Source organism: Pelmatolapia mariae, linkage group LG5, assembly GCF_036321145.2.
Source record: "Pelmatolapia mariae isolate MD_Pm_ZW linkage group LG5, Pm_UMD_F_2, whole genome shotgun sequence".
NCBI lineage: Eukaryota > Metazoa > Chordata > Actinopteri > Cichliformes > Cichlidae > Pelmatolapia > Pelmatolapia mariae.
In genome coordinates this window covers 24,937,525-24,958,801 of record NC_086231.1, presented here as the reverse complement: position 1 = coordinate 24,958,801, position 21,277 = coordinate 24,937,525, and the positions used below count along the sequence as shown (strand labels likewise).

Here is a 21,277-nt window from a genome sequence, read left to right as displayed (position 1 = left end):
CCCGCCCCTCCCCCCCATTTAAAAATAATAATAATAAATGAGTCGACTATGCCTGCTTTTACAGCATCACAATACACAGCATTAAACTCATACACTTTATTTAAAGGAGTACAAAGAGTGAAATAGGGTATGTATCAGAGACTTACAAAACACTTGTCTGAGAGGAGACATATCCACATGTAAACATATGCTGTGTGTGGTTTTGCTCTTTTCTCCGACAGCTAAAAATAAAATAAAATAAAAGCAATAAAATTGTAGGAGCGTACAGTCCTTGGAGAGCAAAGACGTGGGGGAGGGAAGCGAGCGTCCGTCGCGTGAACACACCTTCTTAGCTGGCAATTTTCTCAATTTCATCCAGATCATCCGTGTCCAGTTTTTCAATTTTTTTATCTGCAGAGGAAGAGCACACAGAAGAGAGGGGGTCAGAGAGGGGCTGAGATTTGGCTGGAAGAAGGGGTAAGTACATGTTTTGTTTTTATTTTAAACAGCTGCTATGAGACTTACTGAAGTGCTCCTGGATCCTGTAGAGGATGTTCATGCTCATCTTGCTGTCCACCATATTAATGGCCAGTCCCCTTTTCCCAAATCGACCTGTGCGGCCAATCCTGTGCAGGTATGTCTCGTTGTCGGGGTTACCATCCTTGTCAATTGGCAGGTCAAAGTTGATCACCACAGAAACCTGCTCTACATCAATACCTGTTTGTAAAGAGGATGGGAGGAATAAAGAGTTACTAGAAAACAATGTACATGTGCAGGACACCAATATTTTAATTTGACTGTAGAAATCCAATTAATTTCATACAGTCTGACATCAAACACATTCACACTTGCACTGCTGTAAAAAGTGTCTTTGATTTTTATTTATTTATATTGAGCACAGGATGAATGAGTACATGGCACACTCATGAAGCATAAACCTGTCAATCGCAAAAAAACACCTTAAATCAATCCAATAAAACTATCCATTGAGACTATATAGTAACAAAAAGAGTCACATGGTCAGTAACTGACCTTTTTGTGCAGGTTTAAAGGCAGTAACACATTGACTCTGGAGGCCATTTCCATCTTTTACACACAGTGTATGATAATCTTTGGCGGTGGATTAAGGCTTCCTCACTGTACGGCCCCTCATGTTGGGCCGTACAGTGTAGAATTAATTTAGAAAAACTGCTGAAAACTGAAATGAGTATGAAAACAATTTCAGGATATTGTGGGCAGAAACTAACCCCAAGCCTTTTTTATAATACCTAGGACAAAATAAATAAATAAATCTGCAATTCCTTCAAAAATCCATTAAATGCCTCCCTCTGATAAATGGGTGAGAGTGAGTAGATGCAAGTATGGTATCCTGGTAACCTATGGTTATCCTAAGTGGAGAGCTAAATTCATTAAAGCTGACCTCTAGCAGCTTGCATTCAGGCTGCGACAGCTTTTTAAACCAAACTTTACACCTCAAACGTATTTTTTTGCAGCTTACTTTGTAAACCCACATATATATTGTGCTAACGTAACTGCAAAAGTAAAGAAAAAAAAGTGTTTTCAAATGTAAACAGATAAAACTCATATGACCAACATCTGAACATCATTACCTCGAGCGCAAACATTTGTGGTGACCAGGACCTTCTCCTTTCCATCTCTGAAGCGTTCAATGACTGCAGCCCTCTGCTCCACTTGCATTTCTCCACTAAGTAGCGCTACCTGGTGGCCTTCTCTGGACAGCTCCCCTGCCAGCCAGCCTGCTGTCTTCCTTGTCTGGATTGAACAGAGGAAAGTGTGCGCTTCAGCCAGTTAACCAGCATGCTAGGTGTGTATACAAAAAGTCCAAGTATAAAAGGATTTTGAGTTTGGCCCTTCCCTGGTTAAATAAAAACCGGACTATTCTGTTTAAGTTAGCTCATGCTGCAGAGCTCTCTTTTCACTTCTGGATTAAAGAGGAACAGCTTGGCAACAAATGATGACAAACAGCAAAAGAATGTGTAAGCTTCTGTAAGAAGAAATAAAATTCAGCCAGAGTCGCTGTTTTTTATTAAAGATCAACTCACATGGCAGAAGATCATGGCCTGAGCGATGGTGATGGCGCCGTAGATGTTAGAGAGAGCCTGGAATTTTTCTTCTTTGCTGTTACACAACACATAGTACTGTTTAATGGTGTCCAGTGTTTCCTCCTCTCTCTTCAGCTTGATTATGTTGGGATCAGGCACAATGCGCTGAGCAAAGTTCCACACCGACTCTTCAAATGTGGCTGAGAACAGCAACATCTGGCAGTTTTTGGGCAGCATCCTGTGTGGCAAAGAAATGAGGCATAAAACATGCACAATTTTAGTATTTTTAAAAAGCCACATGGTTCTCAAGTCTTATTTTAATTTGCTTCGGCTGACCTCTGGATGCGTATACTCTGGTCCTGGTGACCCTGCGTGGCGATCATAACATCAGCCTCGTCGAGCACAAACACCTTAATTTTCTTGGGATCAATAAACTTGAATTTACTGCACCAGTCCAACATGGTACCAGGTGTACCAATAACTATCTGTTCCTGCAGTTTCATGCCCCGCTGCACTGGAAAAAAAAGAAAAGAAAAAAAGACAGACTTGCTCATACACGCACAAAAGGTTCTAACAAAAATTTGGTACATAACAGTACACATGCAGCACAGCAGAAAGCACAAGCGCCTTACATTTATTTCCTCTAATGGCGTAGACTAGTTTGACTTCGGGGTAATATTTGCCCATCTGTTCAATCACTTTGCCAGTCTGAAGCGCCAGCTCATAGGTGGGTGACACGCACAAGCACTGATAACGAGAAAAGAGAGCAAACATTAAACATTAATACTGAGAGAAAACACATGTCTGTCACTGAGAGACAAGAGGAATGTTTTTGTCCAAGACAAGTCATGCTTATCACTTGGATTTCAATGGTGACTTTATAGTACAGTAAAGAAAGTTGACACCCACCTGGGGGTATTTGTTGTTGGGATCGACATGGCTGAGCATAGCCAAAACAAAGGCAGCTGTTTTCCCTGTTCCTGACTGAGACTGAGCAATCAGATTCTGTGGACTACAGGAAACAGGAAATTAGATGTACGGGTGGTAATAAATATCATGGATATCAGAGTGTTATTCAGGGTTAAGTGATTCAGTAAGTCTAATGTCTTCATATCATTATTTAAAGGACACTCACGGTTCAGCCAGCATCATCGGTAAGGCAGTTTCCTGGATTTTTGATGGCCGATTGAAACCCATACCATACACTCCCTGAAGCAGCTGTGGTTTACTGTACAGAGAGGAAAAAAATAAATGTCAAGATTGTGAAGCACCAGTCACAATCAGTCTGTGTAAACTCACTGTGGTGAAGATGGGCATAAAAGTGACACCACAACTAGAGATGCACCGATTCACCAGCCGGGGACTGGAATCAGCCCGGACTAGTGACCGGCTGATCAACCTCCTGTTTGACTGATTATGAGCCAGTCTGTTTCATACATGTGCAACTCACGCAGAGCAGTGCGGACAGCCGTGCATGACACTCACGACACATGCTACGGTGTTAGTGTGGAAGTGAGTGAAGACACAAAGTTCTCTGGAGCAAAATGTGGGCAAAAACTTCCCTAAAAACAGGGCTACAGCTGAAGCTATCCAGTTCTCACAGCACCAGCAGCCTCGGTATGAGCAAAGGATCAACGTAGTTAAGAGGTGAATTATGGAGATGAGTGAAAAAAAATAAAAGGGTCTGTGTCCCATTATCTGGCGACATTATAAACATGGTAAATGGCCTGTATTTGTATAGCGCTTTACTTGGTCCCTAAGGACCCCAAAGCGCTTTACACGTTCAGTCATCCACCCATTCACACACACATTCACACACTGGTGATGGCAAGCTACATTGTAGCCACAGCCGCCCTGGGGCGCACTGACAGAGGCGAACATAGGGGTAAATACTAGGGGTGCAACAATACTCGTATCGATATTGAACCGTTCGATACAGTGCTTTCGATTCGGTACGCATGTGTATCGAACAAGACAAAATTTTTCATTTATTTTATCAACTTTTCTTCTGACGATGCTGTCTGTGTTGAGCGCTCAGCGGATCTGCGTTCGACTACTCCGCCTAGGCTGCACTGTCGAGTGCAGATCCACTGAGCGCAGCGCAAGCTAGCAAGACAGACACTAAGCTCATTGCAACATGGCAACTGCCTCAACGCTACCCAAAATTGAACCTCCCCCACCCTCATTCAGATCTGGCGTTTGGAACTATCTTGGTTTTCATGTGAAGCATGACCCTGAAGGTAAGCACGTCATGGACAAAAGTAAAACAGTATGTCGGATGTGCCACGCAATGCTCAATTACATTGGTGGGAACTAGTGCGTTAGCGCAGTTAGCTTGTTAACGTGTTGACGCCGTCCAGCCCCACGCACGGGGCGATCTGCGGTAGCTCGTTAACGGAGATTTGCGCGTTATGGCGTTAATGTCATTTTAACGAGATTAATGCTGACAGCACTAGTGGGAACACAACGAATATGACTGCACATTTACGCCGACATCATCCTAGTGCAAAGACAAGTGGAAGCAGACAAAAACAACAAGCACGCATGCTACAAACTTTACCTGTGTCATTTAGACAGCCGTTAGCACATGATTCTCCTTATGGGGACCTGATATGTTTAATATGCTGCTGAGAGTATACCCCAGAAGAAGCGTATAGTATAGCTTTTATTTTGGAAAGAGCCATTTCTCTGTAATAAACTCTCTTTTCCAAAGATGAATGATTTCTCCATCAGATAGATTTTTTTATTATTATTTTGTTGTTTCAGCAACATTAAATTTAAAAACTGTACTTTTCAGTTAAAATATATATTTATAATTTTAATAAATGACAAATTAAAAAGGCATGAACATTTTTTTGTATCGAAAAAATATCGAACCGTGACACCAAAGTATCGAACCGAACCGTGAATTTTGTGTATCGTTGCACCCCTAGTAAATACCTGACAGTAGCTCTATTATATAAATCAGTTGCACCTGGTTTTGTTTGGTAAAAACAACCCAACTTATTTTCAGTTATTTTATCCTCTTTCCAGTATCAGAGGACTTCACTTTCAGTTATTTCAGATGAGAAGATCCTGAAACCTAACGCAATAGTATCTTTACTGTGAAAAGAAAAAATACTATTTTGAATTGATGAATACTTGTATATGCTGTCAGTTTTAGCTCTCATAAAGAAAACTGGAATCTGCAAAAACAGGCAGGTCACACTTAAAGAGAAAAGTGAGAAATCTGAATCAGCCAAAAAGACTGGTGCATCGGTGCATCTTTAAACACATCTGTGAGAATGGTACAGGTACAGGTCCTTGCTGGGAACTCTCAACAGATACATGTGTCAATACTGTTAAACATGACATATTAAGTGATTAGGCTACCAAGACAGACAAACAGGGATCTCACTCACAGCCTTAATTCTTCAAAAGACTTGACGGAGTAAAGCGGAGAGTTCGGATCCTTCTGAAGAACTTCCACTTGATTTGTTGTATTGACCAGATTATTTCGAATCAGCTTGTTTAACAAAGACTGTGCCCCTACGTCCTCTGAAACAACAAGGTAGGGGAAATGTCTCTTTGAGAACAAGAGCCAACCATGCATCCAACTAAAAGACAATAATGAATGCACACATATTTTCAACACATGTACATAATTTACCGCATACCAATTTCCTCATCATCTGCCGCCTTCTCTCCTTCTGACTTTGCAGGTGCGGAGTCTTTTGCGTTTGCGGTCGTGCCTGCAATAAATAATGCCAATATGTACATGCTTGGGTTTCCTTGTTTTATGGATACTGGCTCTTACCCCAATTCAGCTGCACATGGATGCTTACCATTTTCTTCTGGCTTCTCTTTTAATTGAAGTTTTCCCATCTGCGAGGAAGAACAAAATAAACTGAGTTCGTCTGGGGCTAAATAATTAGTCTGACTTTTCCAAAGCCCCCCTCCTTCATATGCCGGTTAGCCAGTTAGCTGCTAAAGCTATCAAACCGCTGAGCACGCAGCAGCTCTTCACGAGCTAATTCAACTTAGCTCTGACGCCAAGCCGGTAGTTTCGTTTTCGACCTAATGAAACTCTACAGAGACGGGCGGCACCGGGAGCCACTTTATTCACTGATGGCGCTCTTACTGAATAATTTCAGCCGTCCACGTTAAAAACAGACTGCTGAATTTCTCCAACAGTGTGCCAGACCAGGCCAAAGCATTTACCAAGCAGGCTAACAACAGGTTAGCCCGTGTTGCGTAAGTTAAGCCTTACCGAGTCCAACGCAGCTTCTTGCTTGTCCACTGCCTCAGCCCAGGAGTCCGTAGCCATTGTGGGACAGTTTCTTCTTCAGTTATTATACTCAGGGAAGTCAACTAGGAATTCTAGCTCAGACTTAAGAGTCAATAATGTGTAAGTAACTATTTTCCACAATGGCGTGCAGAACCTGAATCTGGACACATGCGCAACTGATTACGTCGCCGGGTACAACACAAGCTCCAAGAAATAATTGTTCCCAGCTTGCTGAAATTTCATTCACACTTCACTAAAGCCTCAGCTATGACGGACTCTCATAGTTAAAATTGTGAAGAAAAAACATTAAATGTTGGGAATAAAAAAAGGTAATGAACTCTTGTCGAAAATCAGATGACTGGAGTCGGATTTGCTAACAAAAAAACAAAAACAAAAAACAAACAAAATCACTATATTCTTCTTAGCCTCTAGAGGGTGCCACACTGCTCTCTATAGGCCCACAGCTACTATGTATTCACAGAAGGCCTTGTATGCAAAATTCTTATCTGTGTGAAAAATGACATTTTCAGGTAAAATATTTTTTTGGTTATCTTTATAAAGGTTAGGTCGACGTTACGATGGGGTTAGATTAAGGTTAGACTCAGGGTGCGTGCTGTTCAATTAAATGTATTATTAAGGAAAGTGGGTGTGTTTGTTAAGAAGTAAGATAGCCTCCTCTGCCCAAGTTGCTCTTGAGAGAAGTGCGCCTTCTTTTCTTTTAGACAGTTTTTAGCTTTCAGTCACAGTTGGGTTCAGCTTAGGCAACACAAGTATTTGGTTAGGTGAAGAGAAAGATCATGGATTAAAATGCATCAAAACATTTACCCAAATCTTAGACAGCCTTACAGAAATATGTAAAGCTAACTTTGTCCCATCTCCGTTCACTGCATTTCCGGTCTCATTGCATGTTGAATAATCCAAAATGAATGGAGCCTATAGACTGTATATAAAATATAGACATAGCTTCAAGGCACTTTTCAAGGTCTGAAAGGTGAAAACTGTAGCCTGTCTGGAGGCCACCATAAGGCAAAAGCTGTAGCTGCACAAAGACTTCTGGATCTCCAGAAAGGTATGTGTTTTTCTAAGATGGTGACAGTGAAATGCTAATCTTCAATATGACACTTCAGAAACCAATAGAAGACATCATGGTAGCTACTTTGACTTTGCTTCCAGGTCTGAAAACTTCCATTCTTTTGAAAGCCTACAGGCGCTGAAACGTCCAGTATCTTGCAAAGACTTCCAGTTACACAGAGCTCTATGAGAAAATCTCAAATCACTACTTTCAAGTCATTTTGAATAACTTATGAAGTTAATTGTAGTTAGAATCACAAATGAGGTTTTGTCCTAAGTATGCTCATCTGCTAACAAATTGATAGTCACAAGTCATTAAGCCAATGAGTATTCAGTGTACCGATGGGAATAATAGGAAAATAGGCCAAGTGACCAACTGAGCACAGCTGGAAATTTTCTTTTTGTATGGTGGCTGGAAACCTCACTATTATTCAGAACGAAACTGCTACTTGGCTGGGAAGTAAGGTTAGTAACATTTATGAGCCTTAATTGTGATATTTTAATGACTAATGTTGGCTTGGGAAAAATAAATACATAGAATTTAAAAAGACAAAGTGAAAACAGTAAAAATTAATAAACAGGCAAGCCCTATATCTGTGTTTTTCAGTACCCTCATAATCATTGTGGCCACATCCTAAAGTACATCTTAAAAATTTTTTAAACTGACAATTGAGATGAATAACCTTTTAGAAAGATGTTTAAACTAAAGTGAGAGTTAACTTCTGTTCAAACTGACTTGTTTCTGCAGCCTAAAGTCTCCATGTAGTGGAGTTGCCCCTGCTAGTCAGTAGAGAAAATGCAGTTTTTAGACTTAAACTATCATTAGTTATATTAGTGATTTCAGTGCTGTAAATCATGCATGCATATGTCCATATACCTGCTGTGGTTTGCTAATAAATATAGACATTCTCTTCCAAATTAGTGTCCGAGTGATTTTAAAATTCTAAAATACAGCTCATCTCCACTGATTTCACTTCGGTGCATCAAAACCGAGTCCAGGGTCGTTATCGACAGCCTCACTGAAGTAATCAAGGAGAAAGCCCCAGATACCAAGACCACCAAATTAAGAACCTCAGAAGCATGAATGAGCTTCTGCCGTGATGCAGTGACTGTACCAGCATCATTAAACAGGAAGAAGCAGTACTTTCAAAATCCCTTTGAAAGTGTAAATCACTGCATTTTATAAGTTTCTGTGCAATTCAAATTCCCAAAAAGTTGGCATGCTGTGTAGAATATAAATAAAAAGAGAAAGCAATGATTTGTAAAATCTCATAAGGCCAAATTTTATTCACAGTAGAACAAGAACACAAATAAAATGTTTTAACTGAGAAAATGTACAATCTTCTTTCTGTTTTTTTTCCATTTTAGAAAAAAAATTGGGACAGGGCAATGTTCACAACTTAGTAGCATCAATAACAGTCTGAAATGTCTGTGAACTGAGGAGTCCATCTGCTGGACCTTTGAAAGATGAATTGACTGCAGGCCGGCCAGTTCAGCAAATCCTTCCTTAAAAAAATGTCGTCAGGATGGGAGCAGATGTTACTCCACAATCTGGATATATCTTTTAGGAATGATGGTGCCTTTCCAGATGTGCTAGTTCTATAGGCACTAATGTACCCCCATACAATCAGAGATGCAGCTTTTGAACTTGGACTTAATAAGCTGGGTGTGGCCTCTCCCCTTTAGTTCAGAGATCCAGCGCTGGTGTTTTTCAAAAAGAATTTAAAGCTTTCATTCATCTGACCACATAATAGTTTTCCACTTTATCTCAGTGTATTTTAAATGAGATTTGGCAAAGGACCATATTGGATCATACTCACTTACAACTACGTCTTTGCATGTAGGAGCTTTAACCTTCATTTGTGGATGGAACTGAGCACAGTTCACCAACTGTGCTCACGACTAAGATTTCTGGAAGTGTTCCTGAGCCAGTGCAGTGATTTCCACAACCACTTCATGCCTGTTTTTAATGCAGTGTCACCCAAGAGCCTGAAGATCAGGCATCCAGTATTGATTTTCGACCTTGTCCCGTGCGCACAGAGATTTCTTCAGATTTTCTGGATCATTTGATGATGATATGAAATGAAAATGACGAGATAGTCAAAGTCCTTGCAATTTTACATTGAATAGACATATTTATGAACTTTTTCCATAATTTCAATTTGCGTGTCTCCATAGTGTTGTGCTTTACACATTTACCTAACAAGCAAAAGATCCCTTAATCAGTCCCACGAGGAGACACAACTCCCTTTGGGAAGGACATCTAGCATAAAAATCTGCCAACTCAAACATATGGAGCTACCTGCTGCATAGACCCCTTGTGAATAGGAAAGCAGCCAAAAGTAGCTCTTCCATAATTTGTAGATGCAGATTGGTGAACCTCTGCAAATCTTTACATCTGAAAGTAAAGATGTATACACCCAGTCACATTACAGACTTACTCAAAGTGTGCATTTTCACAGCTTGAACATTTGATATGTTTTCTATGCTCTTCTGTGAAGAAAATATGGGTTTGTGAGATTTTCCAAATCAACTGCGTCAACTTACCCCTCAGCCCTAAAGAGCTGGCATGGTTGGTGTGGACACCTGAGTTTGTCAGTGTGATAACTCAAGAACGAGGCAACGTAGGAGCTTCAAATTGAAAGAATCATGGATGAGTTTGAATCTCAGTGAAGTCGACCTCAAGGTTAGGGTCAAAGGTAAAGTTTTATGCAAACAACTCTAGAAGGAAGTCAACCAGGATTTTCAAATTGATACCATAGGCACATCTATTAAAAATCTCAGAGGAGTTTGGATCTCAGTAACCTCAAGGTCAGAGTAAGTAAGTCTGAAAATCTTGTGATAACTTGAGAACAAGGTGACCTAGGACTAAGTGTCTCGACTAGGAGACGGAGTGGAAGCACTGGGGGTTGCCAGCATTTCTTGAACTGGCATTAACCAAAGCCTGTAAACTAGATTTGTTTAAAGTAGCAGGAACACAGTGAAGTGAAACTGAGTCACTCAGTAAATCTGAACCTGAAATGCAAGTAAAGGTTTCTATCTAATGAGTGCCAGTGATCATTTAGTAATCATTTATGTATTATTGTAGGGTTTGTTTGTTTTTTTATCAAATAACATAAAGCACAATAGGAAGACTGTTGTTAGAAAAGAAAAGAATAAGTGCTCAATAAGAAGGAGTATTTCTGCTTTTCTTCTGGTCCTGCAGAGCAGACTTTTTGTTGTTGCACAATTAGTGCTGTGGCAAAGTTATCCCAGTTTAGTGCTTTAGTGGAAACTAGGCTATTAACCAGAGTTGAACTCCACTAAGGATCATTCAGGAGCACTCGGGGTCACATCTGGAGCAGGAGTGCTGTGGCTGACTGCTCCTTAATTGATTGCAGAATGGATTTCGCACATTTTGTCTTCTCCGCTGGGATAGCTAGATGATGACTGTGGCTTTGGACTTTGCTGGAGCAGATTGCACTGATCTCTGTTCTGTTCTGACACCCAGCACTTAAATCCCCTGCGTGTGCATCAGTTTGAGTTTATATGTATGTTAGTGGGTGTGTTAGCATGTGAGAAAGGATACAGGGAGACTCTCAGATCTTCAGTTTGGAGACAAATTTTTGTCGGGGGCTTGATAGAGTAGAGTTTATTGTTGCCTCCAATCAGCTGCCTTACCAGAGGTATCCATGGCAACTGAAAGAGTAAAAGTAAGGTTTGAGGTCTCCAGAGGATTTGGAAGAGACAGAGAGAAGGACTTTGTATTTCCATGTAAGCACTCATTTCAAGAGCTGAATATGACAGAAGGGATATGAAAGTAAAAAAGTAGAGTGGTCGCGGTGCGAGCGATCTGAGGAGAGATAAACACGCAGCCCACAAATACATAATGTAAGATCACTCAAACACTCCTCCATGCTCCCACATTGACAATGTGTCAGTGTTTATGTAGGAAGTATAATATATATGCTCCTATACTCTCCATAAAATTACACTTCAACACTTCAGCAAGGCGCAAGCTGGAACTTGTCTTCTAGGGTTAAACAGGGATCTGCCTCCTCCTCCTCCTCCTTCGTTATTTAAAAATGCAAGTGATGCAAATGCAAAAGCATCGCCAGGCACCGGAAAATCCAAACCTTAGAGTTCCTTTTGCAAGAGGTGTTGTGTTTTACCGCTTCATCTGCAAACTGAACATTATGTCGATATTAAGATTGCTTTTTCTTTTTTCTCATTTTCTTTTGGGGGTTTTTGACAGGAGACTATATACTGCATGGGTGTAGTGCTGGTAAGGTTAGCCAGTGTGTTTGCATATGTTTCCTTCCTTTACTTTCTTTGCTTTTTTTGGAAAATGCAAAGTGAGCAGGAAGTATTTACTTTTTTTCGAACAAGTGTCGGCCACTGGGAGTTTTTTTTGTGAATCATGTATTTATATGTTGTGTTATGTGACTGTGAAGCGATAAACAGGCGGCTCGCGGGTGATCAGGTACCACTTCAGCCTTGAAAGCAAATGCAAAAATTTGACCCTGTTGGATAAAATGGAGCAAATATAACCATCAAGACGCTATTAGTAAACAAATGAAACAAAATGACTGATCTGTTTTTACACTGTCTTGTGATTGGCTGATCACAGCGGATGGTAGAGATCTATTATAATGTACAACACACGAATACAGTGTAAAGAAGCAGAAAACGTGCGATAATACTGGTATTTTGGGGGGGGGTTTTGCTTCGCGTGGTAATCTTACAGGCAGCAAAGACAAAGATATCCTTTTACTGAGGACTGCAGTGCAGACTGACAGTAGACAACAGGCTGCCCTCAAGCCGTAACAAGTACAGACAGGCAGAACTGAACAAGAGGTAACAGGCTTAGACGACTCGGCTGATGATCTGGGAGAAAATAAGTAATGGCTTTTCCTTGATACATAGTGGGGCTGAGGAGCTGCTGCAGTGACAGATGAAGGGATATGTGAGGTCGAGACTCTGTAGTGACAGCTGTTGGATGGGTACAGAATGGGAATGCTGGAGACATTAATATAGGTTTAAACCTATATTAATGTATAAACCCATAGGTATTAAGTGTGTGTGTATGCATTTTTTTAATGTACGTTGGTTTATTGTCAAAAGGAGGAACAAATGACAAAGGGAAGGCAGGACTGTATTATTACCACTTTATTTGGTACACCTTGGTAGTACCGGGTTGGCCCTCCTTTTGCCTTCATAGCTGCCTTAATACTTCATGTCATAGATTTAACAAGGTGCCGGAAACATTACTCGGAGACTTTGGTTTATATTGACATGATACTGATGATAGTGCAGGTTTGGTGAGCCCAAGCGAACTGCAGTCTCAGTTTCCTGTTCTTAGCTGACAGGAATGGCACCCAGTGTGGCCTTCTGCTGCTGTAGCCCATCTGCATCAAGGTTCTGCATTCCTTGTAATGAGTGGTTATTTGATTTACTGTTGCAGCTTCTGAAACACTTTGACCAGCCCGTCTAGAACCAACAGCAATGCCATGTTCAAAGTCACATGGTAACAGAGAGAGAGAGAGAGAGAGAGAGAAACAGTGGCGTGACTATAAGAATAATAAAATCAAGACAGAAATAAAATAAAAAAACATCACATTATAAAACTGAAACTTATCATCACACAGGACCCAGGAGCTCAATAATGAAGTCTGAGAAAGTCTGAGGAAGAGGCAGTAAAATCCTTTAATGGGAGCTGTTTGGTGTGCGGATCAATCTATTATCATATCATCAGGACTTTCTGGCCTTTATTTAATTTCATTGAGAGCAGAGATCTGTTTACGGTGTTTCTTTTTCACACCATTTTTCTTTATTTGGCTTTGTGCAGTTGAGTATTTTCACTTTGAAACAGGAATCAGTATCCCTGCACTGCTGTTCCAAGTAGACTGGTGTCTATAATATATTATATCTTAATACTAAAGTTACATCGTCAAATGGTACAGAGTGGTCTGGCATGAACTATGAGTACTATGAATAGGCTTTCACATACTACCTAACATGAGGCAAGGAACAGAAGCAGCGTAGTTGAAGACTAAACTGCTACCCTGCTAATATAATTTCTTTCTTTACCTGAAAGAACCACCGTATCACACTGTGCTCGTTCCTCAGAGAACTCGTAATAGTCGCGCGCACATTGCCACCTTTAATTAATGCACAGTAATCATCCCACTCAATATGGTTACCAATATGTAAAAGAACCAAATATGATTCTGCTGTGTAGTAAAGGCAAGGTCATGTGTGAGACTGAGCAGCAGCCGGACTCTGTCTTCTCTGTTTCTGTTCGCTTTAACACGACGGAATTCAAGTCTTTGGTTGTCCATTGACAACTAATTAATCAAAATCAAAGGGAGACAAATCCCATAAACACACACGAGCTGTGAGCGCGGGTCCATAGGTGAGAGAGAGACAAGCAGAGGGGGAGAAAAGGAGATTAAGGAAGGATTCTCCCCAGACGTCTTCTTCCCACTTTCTTCTGGTAGAAGTCATTAAGATTCATACCCCTGATCCTTTACTCTGTGCGGCTCCTCCGCTGCTCGCGCCGTGCATCTCTAGCAAGCAAAAAAAAAAAAAAAACTAGACAGAACCTGGACGCCCACGCCAGAATTAAAATGGTGATGCAGCACTTGTTTTCTGTCAACAAGAGTGAACATACTGAAAAAGAGAGAGAGAAAGAGAGAGTGAGATAGCACAAGAAGAAGAGGGAGAGAGCGAGAGAGTTCGGGGCTGACTGCTGGTTGGTATTCCTGAGGCTTAGCCAGAGAGGCTGATGGTGCAGAGTGGACATCAACAAGGAATTTCAATGTGGATACAATGGCTTGCAGTTTTCAAACCTTTTATAATAGTGTCTACAAACGACACACTGAGGTGGTTAACATTAAACAACATGAAATCGTCCCTCATTACCTCATCAGCATAAAATGTCATTTTAACACATGTTAATTGTACTTCACATTGTGTATATTCCTATTATACAGCAAGTTTTATAAGACAGCGAGGCAAATGTGTTTTTGAGTCATTGCAGCTGTTTTGTTTGGTTTTTTCAAATCTACTTTTTTGGGCACAGACGAGTCGCCCTGTAGTCAAGAAAAGGCGAGGACTTCTGCAGCTGTTATTGTTTAAATTGATTTTGATCTTCATTTTCCTGTGCTGTTAAGAAAGCGATTTGAAACCCGGCAGTGATCTGTATGAGTATTTCACCAATTTATGTACAAAAATCAGTTAGGCAGATGAACTTATGATTGGGATTTACGAGAGTTAAGATGAAAGAATCAGTGTTCGGGGCTGAGCCTCCAGCACACGGCACAGTCTCAGCCCCAACGTCGGCCAGGCAGCCATAAGCATCTGGATCCAGCCTCCCTCCTTTCTCAAGGGGGAAACCTAGCTCTCCCTAAACCCAACCAATTCACTCAATAAACAGCTGGATTATTACATAAGACACGGCGGGGGCTTAATAGCCCCAAGTTCTTTGAAAAACCTGAAAAAAAAGAGAGAAAAGATTAGGCAGACTTCTAATTTGCTCATGCAGTTTGGAGTTCAACAGTCATTGACAATCATGCGGCCATGTTCATTCATCTACCGGGGCCAAAGAGCTTCAAGGCTGTCAAGCCCCGGCTCAACAATTTTCAATTCCTTAATAATTTATTGATGGCGGGCAGTCAAATTGCATATCAATAATGTACAAGGGCTCAGTACAATGTTGATACGAAATACCCTTTCAGCTGGGCTCATTCATGCTCACAGACCTGCAGACATATGTACCGTGTTTAGTCCCACGTGGTCCGGCGCTGGCACGTTGCATGAATACAATCTGTTTCTGTGAGCTGTGTAAGTCTAGTTGATGATAGAGTATCTAAAAAAAAAAAAGGCCTCTCATGTTTTCATGTTTCAGGATAAAGCCTCAGAGGAGGAGGAGAAGAATTAAGCTTTTCATGTGGGGGCTGGGACAGAGCAGCAGATCAACTACAAAGACATAGATATGAAGAACAATGACAAAGCAATCGCTGTGTAAAGTGATACAAGCGTGATCCTGTAATAATATATATTCTTTATATTGTTGCACACTCTTTCTCTCCATACATGCAGAAAGAAAGTTTGCACGCGTGCATTTCCCCGACGCTTGTCTTGGTCTTCGATTGGGCAGCTATATTGTGGGTTTGGGCATGAGCCAATCACGCGTGTAGGACAAATTAAGTGACCAATGGCGGATTTCCATCTAGGTCAGCATCTTTTATTCAGGAGTCATGCGTACACAGTTACATGCCATCCCGCCCTGGGGGCCCTGCTGAGACCCACTCTGCCATAGAGAGATGGTCCACCATTTTGTTCTGTTTTGAAAATGATCTCCATGCATGAGATTAGCTGGGGGGCCCGCGAGCTCTTCCCTTTGTTGTGCATCCCAGTTTGGATTTTCCCGGTTGGTGTCTGTGCGAGTGTGCTGGGAGTGTGCGCGTGCAGGGCGTGCATCCGTGGCGGCGAGCTGCATCTGTGCATGAGCGTGCATATTGCCTGTGTGTCTAAGAATGTGTTTAATGGGGGCTTTTGCTCTGAGCAGAGGAAAATGCAATCCTGATGGAGACATCCGATGCCCCACTCAGTGGTCTGCTGCCGAGCTCAAAGCACATCTCCGGCTTTGGTCTTTGTAAATGGTAAATGGTAAATGGCCTGTATTTATATGGCGCTTTTCTAGTCCCTAAGGACCCCAAAGCGCTTTACATATCCAGTCATTCACCCATTCACACACGCATTCACACACTGGTGATGGCAAGCTACGTTGTAGCCACAGCCACCCTGGGGCGCACTGACAGAGGCGATTGTAGCAATGCACACTTTTTCATTCATACCTCTACATGTACAGCAGGTATCTATGCCTCTTTGCACGAGGAAGGGTCATGGACTAAACATTTATGAAGGTCATTTCTTAAACTGTGCCTGACACTGCACTGCTGTTCCCAGCATCTACGCTTTTGTAGGAGGCTTGTACCTTGGATGCATCGGCTGGTGTGTTGTTTTACATAGCTTAAAAAAAACAAAACAACACCTTTAACGTATGAAAAATAATGTATACAAGTGGCTACAAAAGTATGTTAAGTTGGTTTTAAAGCTGATGTTGCCACTGCACCAAAATGTAAAAAGCTGTCTCTCGCAGCCGTTGGTTTCCCTCCACAGACTTAAAGCAGCAACAAAGCAACTAGACAGAGAGACGGAGAGTGAGAGATAGAGAGGGAGAGAGACTGGGGTATGTGGTTGCTATAGTAACCATCTGGTGGGTCTGAACTGTCTCTCCCTGGCATTCATTTCATCATATCGAGCCCCTGTCTCTCTCTCCGCTCTCTCTCTCTCTGTACGTCTACTCTCACTTTTGTTTATCCTTCTCTTTTTTCCCCTCCATCTCTCTTATCTCCTGATTCCCATCTCGTGCCGCTCTCCCACTCTTTCCAAGCCGCCTGGCTTCCTCCTCCTCCCCTTTTCTCCTCCGGTTCTCCTCACTTTTGTTGCAAAGCAGTCGGAGATGGAGAATGTTTAATGTTAAATGCGCAGTGGTCATTCCATCTCTGTCTTTTTGGCTGTCCGTCCATTTTTTAATCACCCTGCCCTGACAGACCCATCTGTTAATCCTGGACCTTTTCAAAAAAAAAAAAAAAAAAAGAGGGGAAAAAAAAGAACTCAATTCGTACAGCCAGAATTTTTGGGCGGGATTCAGGTTTTGGGAGATGAGCAGAAGCTGGACTGATATCTAAGCGCAAACTTGAACGATTGACGTCATCTGTAATCACGATTTAGATGCAACCAAAGCGGGTTTTTACCATCATATCATTGAGGAGAGTTGCTTTTTTGGATAGATCTCTCTTTAAAAGTGTGACGTGTAACTCCACTCGGGAGCAAACAGAATATTCTGGAGTGGTCTAAAGGGATATTTATTTTATTTTTCCAACCAGAGCTGCCTGCATTTCCCCCCTTTTCCTTCTTATCAGCAGTTGTCCTTGTGATTTCCCAGCAGAGTCTCAATCAGCAAGAGAATACCTGATCCCAATGCCAAATAAGGTTGCCCGCCACGTAGATACACACTGATATTTTTGCGTACACACACACACAACAAAATAAAAAGAAACATCAACACATGCAAGTATAACCGCACACACGCAGTGGAACCAAATGCAAATGTCGCCTCAGCCATTTGCATGCGCACACATTATATTGCTGAGCCATATAACGCCCACTGATTCACGCCAAAACCAAGAGAGCGGGTGATTTTCCCAGGGAGTGGTTCAGCATGTCAGGTCACACTGGGTATTTCCCTGGCAGAAACAAAGGTCAGATTCAGGGGTGCAGTGGAGAGCAACATAGTTTGGGATTTCCGAGGGGGACAGCCGTGTGAGAAACTGCCCGAGTGTGTGTGTGTGTGCCGCAGCTAGCAGGGTGTGGTTTCTTTTTTCCTCCACTTTCTGCCAGCGACCTGTGAATGCTCTCTCCCATTCTCTCTGGCTTGTCTCCTCCTGTCCTTCACAGTGCTCCTCTTCATCCTCTTTCTGCCTCGTCTTCTTCACCTGTCGGAGCTTATGTAACCTAACAGCTACGCAGAGTTTGACTTTCATCTGCCCGCCCCCACCCCGTCACAGCACTGGTGATTACTTTCTCATGAGTGCTCATCACAAAACTCAACTGCCACAATATTATCCAAGAAGCAACTAAGCATATTGAACTATTAATGGCAATAGTAAAGAATCCATTGATTGGTACGTGTCATTTTTTGAGCATCTTTTAACAGTGATGGCCACACAGGAAAAGTCTGGGCAACATCTCCTGCACCTCTCTGCATCAGGAGCTCTAGTTCTGCTGAACTACAACATAAGAGAGAGAGAGAGAGTCCTGAAGTGAAATCCATTGTGAAAGAAGGTGGTTGAAATGCAATTTCCAGAGGTAAAAAGATTTAAAAACCTTATTTTGCGAGCAAAGCCAGCAAACTTTATCAGGCTTGACCGGCTGATTCTATAAAGGCCGTTTTTATATCACAGTGGCCATTGACATTAAAGTTAATTTATATAATATTTTATAGTAACTGCCCAAATAACTGCACAGAGACATTTCAGCCCCGGCTAAAGATATATCCCCAGAGTGAGTCAAAACTGCATGTTTATCTGTGAGCATGTATTAGCTGTGTAAGCTAGCAGTGATAAACTGTATAATATAAAATGGCTAAATGACTTCTATTGCAACGCACAATTAGGCCCCTAGAGTTGTAAGCTGTGCTATTTATCCAGTGTTTTGCTGGACCTATGCTTTAAAATATTTCAGAATGACAAGTGAGTAAGTTTATTATAGTCAACTAATGGTGAGAAAAGCTGAAATAAACGGTGAAAGACAGACATTTTTACAGAAATTGTCTTCTTTTTTTTATACTGTGAAAACAAAAATCTTGTAGATTGCGGAAAAACAGGAATATAAGAATCTGTTTCTTGATTACTTTGGTGTGGTATGAATGCCAACTGGAGAGGAGGGTCTTGATCAATACAAAAAGCTGTAAAGCATGTCAAACACACAAACTTCAAAAACTTCAAAAGCTTGCCCACCTTTCAGCGGCCAGGCTTTGTTTCCGGCCCTCGGGCCTGATGTTTGACACCCCTGTTCTATGGGATGACTTCATGTTTACACGACTCTGAGTAAGCTACCTGCACAGTTTGTGCTGTTTGTATTGTGGTACCTGTATTGAGCTTTTTTTTTCTTTTCTTTTTTTTAAACATCCTAAATAATACCACTAAATAATAATTTCTCACTATAAATACAAAATAAAAACTAATATAAAAATGCTAAACTGTGACAGCTACGTCTCACCACTCTGCAGCATCTTTGGTAATGCCTCGGGGCAGTTACCTTTCACTCTGATCATGTATCTGGTTTTAGTCCAACACATATGCAACCTCACTTTCTATTTCTAACCTTGCACCATACATAATGAAGTTTATCCATAACACATAATTTTAAATTTTTTTTCAACTAAAGCCCTTAAAGTTTAGAAACCTTTTTCAATACTGACGTCTGCTGATCCTACAGCAGTTACTTACAGTTCAGTCTATTGTCAGCTTTAGTAGCTGGCTGCTCAAAGCATCCCTGTACATTAGTAATAATTAGTGTGTTCTTTTACAAAGAGAGCAGCTCACCTTATCAGTAGTCCTAAAAGTTGTCAAAAATCATTTTTTCCAAGTCAAAGCTCCAAAAAAAATCACCTAAAGGGAATTTCTGTCTCCAGCTGGAATTGACCTTCAACTCAACAAGTAAATGGCATAACCACAACACTGTGGAGCCAGTACAGAGCTAAATAGGAGATGGGAACCAGTGATCTGTTCTTCGACCACTCTTCTTGCATATATTCTCTTGGTCATTGTTTATATGGTGCAACAAAAAAAAAGAAGCTATTTTTATGCACACAGATCTGTTATTTATTGCTCTGCACCCACATGAATGTGGAATCTCCCAGAACTTCCTCTCAGCTTTGACACTGTTCACAAAGCTTTGCATGACTTGCAAAACTTGTCTTTAATGCTGATGAAAGAACTCGGTCAACAATTTAGTCCAAATGAAGGGAAAAACTCTCTTTTCAGAAATACTTCATAGATTCAGCTCATCTTTAAGCTTCACAACTTGTGGGAAACAAGAAGATAAAACTAGGCTTTCTTCTAATGCTGAAAGAGAGACATTTGTTGCAGCTGTAACGGTTTTGTTTGCTTGACTATGTTCTGTAAATGCTTTTCTGGGATACTGTATATCTCTAATATATAGGCTATGTTCCTTGTATACCTGGATTGGCTGGTTCCCTTTTAACCTCCTGCACATGGATTGTATTCATTTTGAACCTATTCTTTGGTTAAATCCCCCTTAACTTCACCAAGGCTGAAATTTTCCCTCCACATGCAAAGCTGGATAGGGGTAAGACTACACACCTTTGGAGCAGGAGTCGCAAGTTCGATTGAGTGGGAACAGTTTGTGAGCCAGGACCAGGATACTGGCTACACAAAACATTTCACCGAATGTTGTACTCTGTATGATTGTGTATGTGACGAATAAAGCTTGCTTGTTTCTTAGAAAGAAATACCTTGATCCAGGAGGATATTGGGACACAAAATGCCCAATTTTATCCAACGTTGTAATCATAGAAATTCCTGCATGGAGATTCAGACCTGGTTAATTAAATTAAGATCAAGTTGAGCCAAGCTGACCCTACGTCTTGTTACATTTCTATGAAATCAATCAAGGTTGCTAATAAAAAAGAAAATTAATACTTACCCAATTCAGGGTTGCGGGACGGACTGCAGCCTATCCCAGCTGTTTGTTGTGGATTCAAACCTAGGACCATGCTACTGTGAGGCAACACAGTTCACCACTGTGCCACCCCAAACCATACCATCTAACCTAACTGGCAAATGTAAAAATTATCCACTTATCTACGAATGGCACTTTTTTTTTATCTCCTTCGTGCAATCATAGGTCACTCAGACTCTAAAGGTTTGGTTGTGTGGGAACAGTTTGTGAGTTTTACTTGAGACTGAGGAGACCCAAACTTCGCCCAACTAATCGAATCGAGCATTCGCTGCACGATTTTGTATAAAAGGATCCACTGCACAGGCAATCGTAAACCGCTACTCCCCAAATGTAACATCCTCTGATCCTGTGTGAGGGGATAGACTCTTACTGCAGTAGGCACCGCTGTCATGCTTTACTGCCATCTTGGAGGAAGGGACTATTTTGGCAGGATAATGTGGTCATGCCACAGAGTGAATAGGGGGTCTTGAGAGAAGAGGGCAGAGATAAGAGAATGGAGAGCATTCCAATAAAGCTCGCAATTGTATCAAGCTGAGGCTCAGGGAAGACTATTCTGCACCGAATACCCACCGCAACACCCATC

General features: G+C 41.4%; 1 protein-coding gene across 1 annotated transcript; it reads right to left on the bottom strand.

Annotated features, from left to right (window-relative positions):
• Nucleotides 1–24: 24 nt before the first annotated feature.
• On the bottom strand, nt 25–6,481 carry LOC134627931 (ATP-dependent RNA helicase DDX19A). The gene is made up of 12 exons (XM_063474423.1): nt 6,292–6,481; nt 5,867–5,906; nt 5,699–5,773; nt 5,444–5,579; nt 3,178–3,270; nt 2,952–3,054; nt 2,675–2,789; nt 2,379–2,556; nt 2,043–2,280; nt 1,590–1,752; nt 505–696; nt 25–390 (listed from the first exon to the last, which is right to left on the bottom strand). Exons 1-12 carry the CDS (start codon nt 6,346–6,348, stop codon nt 329–331), a joined length of 1,452 nt encoding a protein of 483 aa, XP_063330493.1. The 5' UTR covers nt 6,349–6,481; the 3' UTR covers nt 25–328.
• Between the last annotated feature and the right edge of the window lie 14,796 nt (nt 6,482–21,277).

Excerpts from the sequence above, each read along its gene's own strand:
- LOC134627931 (XM_063474423.1), bottom strand. The coding sequence starts at position 6,348 with ATGGCTACGGACTCCTGGGCTGAGGCAGTGGACAAGCAAGAAGCTGCG. Across the intron at positions 3,055-3,177 it reads CCGATGATGCTGGCTGAACC|TCCACAGAATCTGATTGCTC; the intron begins GTGAGTGTCCTT and ends TGTTTCCTGTAG. Across the intron at positions 1,753-2,042 it reads AGGCCATGATCTTCTGCCAT|ACAAGGAAGACAGCAGGCTG; the intron begins GTGAGTTGATCT and ends TGTTCAATCCAG.